Consider the following 12,294-nt stretch of genomic DNA (forward strand, 5'->3'; position numbering starts at 1 on the left):
TAGATTCCAGAGAGCAGACTTCTGGGCTTCCGATCCTTGCTTGTCTCCCTATTGGCTGAGGGAGGCATCCCTGTGCCTCCGTTGCCACATGTGTAAAATGTAGGTGATAGTAGCCCCTGCTGCAGAGCATTATTGTAAGGACTAAACGAGATGGGTGTTCAGTGCTCTGTGTACAGTGTTTGGCCCCTGGTAAACACTCAACAAATGTTAGCTGGTATTATTATACCATTTTAGAGCAAAATACTGTCTTAAGAAAGTCCTTTTCCGATGCTTACTTTGTGTAATAATGGATTCAGGGGCCCAGCAGATGTAACCTGCATTTCTTGATTTTGGTTGTTTTGCATTAATATTAACTGTAGCTAGAATATTATAAATTTATGCTTTTCTACCTTTCTAAAGTGCCATAGGGGTACTATTATCAACTGTAAATACTGAACGAATATCCTCCTGTTACTGTTTTTTGTCATGCTGACCTAAATGATACTACATTTTAGGCTCAAAGAAATGAATGTATTCTTTAAGTTTTTTGTGACCTCAGTTCTATTGCCTCCCCTCCACCAATTAAAGTTACAGTTTATAATCAATCAAATCATTAATATTTTCAGGATGTGGTTTTCTAAATTATTTATAAAGTAACATTTTTGTCTTTAATGACATTATTAAATGACTTTCTTTAGCATATACATAGTGTAATATTTTTGGAATTATTGTAAGACTTTAGCTTTTTTTCCCGAGATAATACAGGAAACTATAAAGAAGAAAATCAGAATAAACCATAACTTCTTTCACCAAGTTTAAATTTGGGGATATATTTTCCCGAAGTTAAAAAAAAATTCCATGTGTATATATGTGTTTATCTTTTTATATTAAGGGATATTTCCACCAAGAAATAAATATTTGCATATTAGTTTTTAAATATTGGCATAATATTCTGTTGTACTAATAAACCACAATTTATCTAATTTCCTGTTGGTTAATATTTAAGATGTCTTTGTTTTGTTTTGTTTTATTCTGGGACCATCCTTATAGATAATCTTTGGGTGTTGCTATGACTATATACTTACGGTAAGTTCATAGAATTTGAATTGCTAGTCCAAAGGGTAGGCACATTTTGAAGGCTTCTGACATTTATTCCTGTCTCGCCCAACAGAAGATTTGTATCATTTTACTCTTTAATCTTTGCCTAACTGCTAGATAAAAATAGGTATCTAATTGTTTTCTTTAAGATTATATTCTTTAAGGCTGAGAAACTGTGGGCAAGCTTAACAATTATCAATGTTTATAGTTAAGGCAAATTTACAACATTTTGGTTTGCAGTGTTCAAGTAAATAATGAACAGCTGTAATAATATTTATTTTGCTTTTAGTTACGATCTTTTCATAAATTCTAAAACCTTCAAGTGGTTATTAAATTTCTCAGTGCTGCTTTGTGTTGGAGCTTTAAGTCTAGAGCATCAGTGACTGTGTACAGTAGCCAGCTAGCAGTAATCTGTCTCCTGGCCTACACCTAGTTACCAAAAGGACTTTGGATCCTTCCTCTGGATAGGAAAGAGGAGTGGATGGCCGGATGGTTAACATTTTTTACATAACATCGAACTTTTATTTTAATGAACCTGATGACAAATTAGTCCAGGTAAATAGTGCCCAAATCTGAAATACATGATAATTTGCTATGTAAATATCATAAGTAAGCAATGATATATCCAAGGCTGTCACACTTAGAACTATTTGTTAGGTAATATGTTTAGCACTTTTCTCAGATACATGGAGTTCCTTTTTATGTTCTTATTATGAATAAGTTAAGAATATCAGAACCCACACAATTATAGTCTCTTACGTACTCAAATAGCCAAAGGTCACCTTCCAGGGACCACATTTGATGACCTTTTCTGTTTCTCCTTAACCTCTGAATAGCAATCAAAACTCTTGATTGTGCTTTTCCTTCTTAAAATTCTCTCCTCCTTTGGCTTTTGCAATTCAATCCTCTCTAGGTACACTTTCAACCCTCTGGCCACTCTAGAATTACATCTTCAACGCTTTTTTCTTTTTTTGCTATGTTTTTCTTTGGAGACTTTATCTATACCCATAACTTCTACTGTCATACCAGCTGATGATTCCTAACTCTGTTTCTAATCATAACCTCTAAACTCACACAACTCTTACTCTTTCTTTCCTGACTTAGGAAAGAGCAGTGCCTGTCACTAGCTTGTCTTTCCACAAATTCATATTCCAGTTAGTCATCTGAAACAGGCCTAACCATGTCACTCATTTGATACAAAATCTCAGTATTCCTGAGAGCTAGAAAGCCTGTGGAGTCATTTTCCCATCTGGTTTGACAGCCACATTTGCCTCTTGCCTGCCTAAGTCTGGTATGCTTCACTCTCACTGTTCCCCAGATACTCTGCATGCCTTAACATCTGTCTGCACCCTCATGATGCTCCCTATATCTGGAATCCCCGCTCTAAGCGCACACCTCTATCTATCAAGGTCTTATTCCTTATGCAAGGCCCAGATCAAATACCACTTCCTAAAATCACCCATGAGCTCCCCTAACTTGTTTTTTAGTTTTAATTTAGAACCAATAGGTTTCCTTAGTGTCACACATTAATTTTTTTCTTGGATCACAGCAGTTTGTATACTTCTTTCCTTCTCTTAACTATGAACTCTTTGAGGGCAGGGTAAGCACCTTAATTCTTTTTGATTCAGTACCCAGCATAAGATCTTGAAGTTCTCAATAAATTTTTGAATTGAGCAGTGATGGCTCCATTGCACCAGATTCGTCAAATCCATTCTGCTGGCTTGATGAGATCTGTCAATTTTAGGAAGGGGACGTAACTCATGTAGAAGAGAAAAGATGATAGTTAATACAAGAATACAACACAGGAGAGTTTGGAGAAGAAGGGATCTAAGATTTAAATCATGAAAGAGGAAGGTGTGAAAAGAGGATTTTTAGTGTGAAAGAGAAAGAATTTAAAGAAAAATGAGAATTGGCAGAGGAAAGTGGTTTTGAGAACTAAGTACGGAAAAGTACATGCCAGAGTTTGGTGTTTGGGGATGAATCGGAGGTGGTTGGCACCATGAAAAAAATTGTTCATTTGGATTTCTAGTGTGATCCAATGAAATGGGAAGTTGGTGAACAGGATGCCTGAGCGCTAGTTTCATTCAACTCTTCCTCCTACTTAGCTGTGTGACTTCAGCAAGTCAGTTTCTCGTCTTTGGTTTCCTTATCTGTCAGCAGGGGATTAGTTTTATGATATAGGAAGATTTAATCCAGCTCATAAGTACATCCAGAAGATGAATTAATAGATGTGGTACTAAAAATGGAAAATGGTAGAAGACTTTAATATTCTAAGTCACTGCTATTTTCTTTTTTAAATTTTTATTGGAGTATAGTTAATTTACAATGTTGTGTTAGTTTCAGGTATACAGCAAAGTGAATCAGTTATACATATACATATATCCACTTTTTAGATTCTTTTCCCATATAGGCCATTACAGAGTATTGAGTAGAATTCCCTGTTCTATACAGTACATCCTTATTAGTTATCTATTTTATATATAGTGTCACTGCTATTTTTAATCCTGAATATGTTAACTTTGTTTGTTACTCTTTCAATTCTTATTAATAACAGCCTAGACAAAGTTGTCTTCTACAAATATATAAAAAACATTGTTCTCTTTTAATTAATAAAAAGAATAAAAGGGTAAGATTTCTTATTTCTTACTAAATTTTTTCATTGTTATTTTAAACCCCAAAGAAATAAGAGACTTTTAAAATTTGTTTTAGCATATTATTGAATTACTTTAATTATGCTAAAAACTCATAATTTTGAAACAAAGCAAGATTTTATTAATTTTTAAGTAATCATAGATGTTAAAAGATTATCTCTTTAAAGCTCAGCTTATGTTTTTTTTCAAAAATTTTATAAAGATATAACAAGAATTTTATTTGTCATGTGTATGTTGGCTAGTCTGATCCAGATTTTAGCATAAGAAATTATTAGAAGTACTACATCCTTGTAAAACAGGGAGCTCCTTTAATTTGTTTTCAAATTCTATTAGTTTAATTTTGAAAATAACTCATTCTTAAGACAAACTGGGTTTAAATTTAAAAAACTCTTGAGATTCATAGTTATTAATCAGTATAGCAAAATCTCCACTTAAATGAAAATGTTTGAAATACATTTTACAAACTAAAATTGCAAGAGTGATTTGAACATTATTTTCTACTTTATACACTATAATTCTCCATTTTTCTTGGTTTGTTTTAAACAGCCAGAAATCACTGTGGAAAATCTTCCCACTTACTTAAGACTTCAGAAACCATTACTCATTTTATTCAGTGATGGCAGCATAAATCCTCAGCATAAAAAAGCAATATTGACGCTGCTGAAAGAGAAACACTTGGATTCACTTACCCCTTGCTGGTTAAATCTGTAAGTATATATTTTTTTATTTTTTAATACGTAAAAGGTAAAGAAAGTATAATTATTATTAAATTTTCATTAGGGAATGAAACTCTACTTGTGGAGTTATATATTATGGGACCAATGTGTATGTTATCATGATATTTTAGTAACTAAACTCCCTCAGACTGTCTAAGATGACGTTGTTTTAGACTGAATTCTGTTTTACAGTAAATTCTTTTTTTTTTTTTTGCTGTGTGATTTTTTTTCCAGCTTTATTGAGATATAAATGACAAATAAAATTGTAAGATATTTAAAATATACATTGTGATAATTTGATATATGTATACATTGTGAAAAGATTCTTCCATCTAATTATTTAATACATCCATCACCTCACATATTTGTTTTATATATATAAACTTTTGGGGGTGGTGAGAACATTTAAGTTCTACTCGCTTAGCAAATTTCAGTGATACAGTACAGTATTATCAACTATAGTCATCATGTTATACATTAAATCCTCAGACCTTATTCATCTTGCAACTGAAAGGTCTGTATTCTTTTACCAATCTCTCCATATTTCCCCCACCCTGTAGTCCCTGACAACTTGTCTACTCTGTTTTTATGAATTTGGCTTTTTTTTAAGCTTCCACATATAAGTGATACTACTATGTAGTATTTGTCTTTCTCCTTCTGGCTTATTTCACTTAGTATAATGCCCTCAAATTCCATCCATGTTGTAGCAAATAGCAGGATTTCATTCTTTCTCATGGCTGAATAATATTCCATTCTCTAAGTCTGTTTCTGTTTTATAAATAAGTTCATTTGTATCATTTTTTTTAGATTCTGCATAGAAGTGATATCATATGATATGATATTTGTCTTTCTCTGACTTCTTCCCTTACTTTGATAATCTCCAGGTCCATACAAGTTGCTGCAAATGGCATTATTTCATTTTTTTAATGGCTGAGTAATATTCCATTGTATATATGTGCCTCATCTTCTTTATCCACTCCTCTGTTGATGGACATTTAGGTTGCTTCAGTGTCTTGGCTATTGTAAACTGTGCTGCAGTGAACATTGGGAGTGCATGTATCTTTTTGAACCATGTTTTTCTCCAGATATAATATGCCCAGGAGTGGGATTGCTGGATCACATAGTAGCTTTATTTTTAGTTTCTTAAGGAACCTCCATACTCTTCTCCATACTGGCTGTACCAATTTACATTCCCACCAACAGTGCACAAGGGTTCCAGTTTTTCCACATCCTCCCTAGTGCTTGTTATTTGTGGTCTTTTGTTGATAGCCATTCTGACAGGTGTAAGGTGATATCTCATTGTGGTTTTTATTTGCATTTCCCTGATGATTAGTGATGTTAAGCATCTTTTTATGTACCTTTTGGTCATTTGTATGTTTTCTTTGCAAAAATGTTCATTCAGTTATGTCCATTATTTAATTGAATTGTTGTTTTGTGATTGAGTTGTGTGAGTTCTTTAGTTATTTTGGATATTAATCCCCTATCAGATATATGATTTGCAAATATTTTCTCCCCTTCTGAATGTTGCCTTTTCATTTTGTTGGTTTCCTTTGCTGTGCAGAAGTTTTTTAGTTTGATGTAGTCCCACTTGTTTATTTTTGCTTTTGTTGCCTTTGTTTTTGGTGTCATACAGTAAATTTTTAAAGATAATAATTTTTCTGATTTTAAAAGTAATGGATGTTCATTGAGGGAAATTTGGCAAATACAGAAAAATAAACATTGTGTTATTTTGGCATTTTTCTTTAATTCCTTTTTCTGTATTTCTGTATTTTAAAAATGCAGCCTAAAACTTTACAGAAAATTATCAGTGCATTTACCAACCATATTTCCTGGTATATTTTCTAGATGTGTGGCTTGTGTTATTACATTTAATGTCTCTGAACACAGTTCACATATTTAGATACACTATCCATTGTTCAAAGTCATCAGATGAAAGACATTTCATTTTTAACTCATTGGAAAAATTACAAAAATGGGGCAGTGTACACTTTTGTTGTGAAGAGTTCACTAACAGTACAGCCTACTACTTGAAACAAAATTTTCCCGGGTAATTATCCTTGTAGCTATCTCAGAGTGAAATAGTCCTTTCCATTATGGGGAATGTGCTGTATTAGGAAAAATAGGTGTCTTAAACTTGTGGTTTCCTTGTATGAATACTTTAAAAAATCTTTTTAATTTGAAATTAATCCTGAGGAAAGAGATAATTTTATTTGGAAAAGGGGTATTTATTATTAGTATCTTGTTATTTTATAGTTTTGTAGCCATTTAATTTTTGAGCTGACATGTGATCAGATACTTGACTAAACTTTGGAAGGAACGTATTGATTGTATTGAGACAAAATTGACAAGCCTTTGGACTATGTTTTTCATTAAAACTCATTGGTTGCCTTTTTTCTGCTAAGAGAAATACAGTAAGTACCCTATGTTAAAAGAAACTTTTTATGCCTCTGGTTACTAATAACATAGTTACAGACCTCTTGATTTTTAGGACATATTTTCATAAAATAAACTTCCTCGCATGATACTATATTTAAAGGTTAATATGTTTTACAAACTGTTGTTCTTGTTATTTTGTTATAGAAAGAAATATTAATTAACGTGTTCAGTTGCTCCCTTTTATAGGAAGAATACTCCTGTGGGGAGAGGAATCTTGCAGGCATATTTTGATACCCTACCTCCCCTTCCTCTTCTTGCTGTGGTAAATCTGCATTCAGGCGGCCAAGTATTTGCATTTCCTTCAGACCAGGCTATCACTGAACAGAACCTTTTATTGTGGCTGAAAAAATTAGAAGCAGGACTAGAAAGTCATATCAGTAAGTTTCCTGTTTTAATGTGCACAATTTTATATTTTGTTTCATGGATTTTTTTAAACTTGAATTATCGCTCATGGATGCTAGAATGAGTTGAATTGTAATGTTTGTAAGTATTCTAAATATTAATACGCTGATAGCATTGTCCATGGGACAGTCTCCTATATGGTAGGCATTACTACCCACAGAAAATAAGTGTCATATGAAATTTAATAATAATAGCTAACATTTATTGAATGCTCAGTAGGTGTCTGGCTCAAAGCTACATGATTCACATGCATTATCTCATTTATTCTCACAAGAGTCATAGGAACTATCATTACCTGTAGAAGAGTTAAGTAACTAGTTCAAAGTCGTAATTAACCAGTAAATGAGGAAGCTTGGATTTCAACATGGCTCTGTTGTACTCCAGAGCCAGAATTTTGAACCACAAGAAAATAGATCTTGACCCAGAATTTATAATGCTGGCTTATGACATGCCATACTCCCTATTTTTCTAAAACCTATGTGGATTTATACCTGTGGTATAGATGTGTATGTTAGTTTATATACAATTGTGACAACAACAGGCCTGTTGATATAATTTAAATTAGTTAACATGTAATCATCTAGATCATTAGTCTGTTGAGGAAACAGTGTGAAATTTGATGTAATGAAAAGTTTCCTAAGGTACTTCTGAGGATTTTGTTATTGAAAACCAAATGAACTATATTATAATAACATTTTGACACTGTTCATGACCGAGTTCTGAAATAAGGGTGTGTGTGTGAATATATATGTATACACACTGTGAATATATATATATACACACACACACACACACACACACACACACACACACACACACACACACAGAGTTTTATATATTTATATACACACAGTTCTGGTATATAAACTCCAATTCAGTGTTACACTGTCTCTCAGCCAGCATGCATTGTGTGAGTCTGTCATTATGTATATTTATGTATATTTAATCAGATTCTTGAATTTATTTGTTTTAAGTGCCAATCATTGCAGCATACCTGTTCTTCCCAGGAGGTCTATCTACTTCATTTCTGTTAAGTTAGGCAGTTTTAACTAAATTATTGTGTTTAAATAGTCTATAAAAGGTATTTGTGTATTGAAATGTAATTCACATACCGTAAAATGCACCCTTTTAAAGTATACAATTTGATGGGTTTTTTTGTATATTCACGAGGCTGTGCGACCATCACCACTACTGAGTTTTAAAGCATTTTCATCACTGCAAAAAGAAACCCTATACCCATTAGCACTCACTCCCCATTCTCCCCTCCCTTCATTCCCTGACAACCACTCATGTACCTTCCATCTTTATGGATTTGCCTAATCTGGACATTTCGTATAAATGGAATCATACAACATGAGGCCTTTTGGGTCTGGCTTCTTTCCCTTAGCATAGGCTTTCAAGGACCATCCATGTTATAGCATGAATCAGTAGTTCATTCCTTTCTATGGATGAATAATATTCTATTGGATGGATATACCCCATTTTGTTTCTCCATTCAGCAGTTGATGGACATTTGCATTGTCTCCACTTTTTGCTATTATGACTAATGCTGCTATGAACATTCATGTACATGTTTTTCTATTATGTACACAGATAGCATATGGCAGTTGCCCCACTCTCTTGAATACAGCATCTTTGTAACAGGTTTTAAATTGGGAAATTTACATCCTCCAACTCTGTTCTTCATGTGCAGGATTATTTTGGCTTTTCTGGGTCCTTTTAGATGTATATATTTTTAAGTCTTAATTTTCTGAGATAATTTATTAGTTTTAACATTTTCCTAGGATATGTAAAAAAGTAATTAAATTGACTATTTTGTCTTCCATAATCTGAAAGAAGCCTTTCTATGGTTGTTATCACTCAATGTTGGCTTCTTCATTCTAGCCACACAACATAGGGGTCCTTTCGGTTGTAGCTCTTGAGCTCTTCAGATAGTCTATGTTCTCTTCTCTATCTGCATTGCTATTTTATAGAAGCAGTTGAGTGTTGTCATTTTGCAGTTGCTGTGACACAGAGGCCTCGGGGACTCTAAGTCAGATAGGATTATATGTAAGTCGGGCCAGAGTACCTCTCCAACTGAATTGCTTTAAAAAAGGTCGTGTGATGTTCAAAGACACAGAAACCTGAGCTTCTGACCCAGCCTCCTTGATTACTAACTGTGGTTTTAGGCAAGTTTTTTCTTTGTTCCCTCCTTTACAACTATAAAAGGAGATTAATAGTTCCTACTCTGACTACGTCACAGTTATTTTAAAAATCAAAATTAAGTATGCGAAGGCATACGTTTTAAAGTGTAAAACCTAAAGTGTTATTATTCTTCATGTAAAGATCCTTTCCTACAAGGAGCATCCTTGGGGGCTTTGATTCCTCAACTCAAACCATTACTAGAGGAAAGAATCAGAATTATTCTTCTGAGTTTCCTGAGAGACTGGTATTTCTTCCATTGCAATTATGTTAATACCTCTGGTTTCCATTACTTCTTTGTATCACTGCTCCTGATCTGAAGTTATTCCTGCAGCCTCTGGGAATAGGGAAGAAGCAAAAGTCCAAGCAGGACTTCTCTGTATTGGGACTTGTCTTCTGTGCTGCCAGGACCTGCTCTCACCACACCTTGGGAGACAGATCTGAGACAAGGGATGTTGCAGCCACTCTTAGAATAGCCTGAATCTGTAACGTGGTGCCACCAGTCCCTGCCTCACCTTGCTTGCTGCACATCTTAATTCCTGTGAAATTGTCACCACTGGCTATTCTTACTTGAGACTTACACTTAATTTTGGTCAAGTTCTCTGACCTTTCTAGGCCTTGGTTTTCTCACCTATAAACTGGGATAATAATTGTACTTTCCTCATAGGGTTGTAAGGATTAACTACGTAATGCCTGATATATAGTAAAGCCTCAATCAATGTTGGCGATTATTATTATTATCATTACTAATTTGATAATAATGTCTTTATTGACCATATGTGATGAGAATACAGTTTTATTTGTAACTGAAAACATTAAAATCTTTATAGAGTTCCTTCAGGAAATAATTAGCAGAATTAGGATGTCCAGTTTCGGGCATTTTGTCATCATCTCAGACCACTAGGCTGCAGTGTTTACCTTAAAAAATAAATACTGCTAAATCTTTGCTGTGCTTTAAATTGGACTTAAAGATGCTTTATCTGCATATTGCAAAGTATAGTTATTCTTACTTCTTACCTAGTCATTATATTCAAGAAACTATTTTATCTGTTTGTCACTTTTGAGTCTGCTAACCTGACAACACTGTAATTTGAAACATCAATTACAAGGGTAGCCTAAATTTAATACCCTGCTGATGTACCATGGATTTCATATAATTGAGTCTGAGTGAAGAAATCATATATCAATAAGTAGAGTATAGATATACATATATATTGATGCAGATTTTCGTTTGTGCTTTAATCTACTCTAGGAAATTAAAGTTTCTTAAAATGTCCTAAGCTTTTATTTGATTTATGAGAGATGCTAAAGTTTTTATTTTTGAGCATTACTTTCTTTTCATGTACCAGTGCATAGATTCTTTCACTGGAATTTATTTTTTAAATGTTTACTTTACACATTTCCTTATATATAGTTTATTTCTCAAATAGTATTTCAAATAGCCAACTAAACTCTGAAATTGTGTGAAATCTGTTTTCTAAATGGAGAAAAGCTAGTTTATCTCATATATATGTTGTCAGCGTAAATTCATTTTCTTTTTTTAATGACCAATGTTTTAAAATAATGTTAAGATTCACTGCCGTGATTCCAATCACTGTCTGTTTATAGTAGTTGATTCCATAGCAATTTTAAATGATTTCTTGCCTATAATTATTTTTATAAAATGTACTTTTTTTTCATCAAGTATGTGCAAAGGATGTTAATCAAATCTTCCAAAACAGAAAATGCTTTAAAATGTAAGGAAATACTTGTCTAAATAATAAATCTCTATGTATGTTCCAAATTTTTTTCCTGAAATGTTTCATAGTTATAGTTCTTTGGGATAAAGACAGGGATAGTGAGGGAAGCAAGAGACTTCTTCATTTTAACTTGTCCCTGGCTGTGTGTAATCTCATTACACATATTGCTATTTTTTCAAACCTCAACAAGGGTTAACAGGCAGTGAGATTATGGACCTTTTGTGTTTTTCCTATTAATACTTATCTTTATTTAAAATAGAATAGCTTGTAAATGTAATATATGAAAAATGTCTAATAGTGACAAATGTATCAAGCTTCTTAGACAATGATGATAATAAAATATAGCTTTGCTCAGATAAGGAAAACTGATAAGACCTTTACTCCTACAAATATATTTTGCAAAATAAAACATTTTCTAGTATATTCATGTGATGAGATTTTATATCTGTTCATCTTTAAACCTTGATTCTGTCTTTCTTCCAGAAATTTTACCTGCTCAGAAATGGAAACCTCCTCTGCCTGCTTATGATTTTCTAAGTATGATGGATGCTGCAACATCACAGCATCCTACTAGGAAAGTTCCTGAGTGTATAAAAGAAACTGATGTGCAGGAAAATGACAAAGAACAGCCTGAAGATAAATCAGCAATCAGAAATGAACCTACTGGAACATTGAGAAAAAAGCATTGGAATAGAAGTAATTGGTTTGAAGAAGCCAAAAAACAATTCAGGCATGATAATAAAGAATTATGATGCTCAAAAGTCAGCTAATTTCATAGGGCTGTGGAAAGCTTTCTGAAGTCTTTTTGGCTTATTTGATAGACTTAAGAATTTATTTCACTAAAAAGTAATACTATCTCACCATTATTCAACATAGTTTTGGAACTTTTAGCCACAGCAATCAGAGAACAAAAAGAAATAAAAGGAATCCAAATCGGAAAAGAAGAAGTAAAGCTGTCACTGTTTGCAGATGACATGATACTGTACATAGAGAATCCTAAAGATGCTACCAGAAAACTACTAGAGCTAATCAACGAATTTGGTAAAGTAGCAGGATACAAAGTTAATGCACAGAAATCTCTTGCATTCCTAT

The 12,294-nt window shown here is 33.2% G+C and overlaps 1 protein-coding gene across 1 annotated transcript in view; it reads left to right on the top strand.

Annotated features, from left to right (window-relative positions):
- Nucleotides 1–12,000, top strand: part of TXNDC16 (thioredoxin domain containing 16) — a 103,654-nt gene extending 91,654 nt beyond the window's left edge. Inside the window, exons 17-19 of the mRNA XM_082648867.1 lie at nucleotides 4,275–4,435; nucleotides 7,067–7,257; nucleotides 11,686–12,000. Coding sequence (XP_082504993.1) covers nucleotides 4,275–4,435; nucleotides 7,067–7,257; nucleotides 11,686–11,954 — 621 coding nt within the window. The 3' untranslated portion in view covers nucleotides 11,955–12,000. The remainder of the gene's footprint in view (nucleotides 1–4,274; nucleotides 4,436–7,066; nucleotides 7,258–11,685) is intronic.
- Nucleotides 12,001–12,294: the final 294 nt, after the last annotated feature.

This window comes from Grampus griseus (assembly GCF_964374135.1).
Source record: "Grampus griseus genome assembly, chromosome: 2".
Classification (NCBI taxonomy): Eukaryota; Metazoa; Chordata; class Mammalia; order Artiodactyla; family Delphinidae; genus Grampus; species Grampus griseus.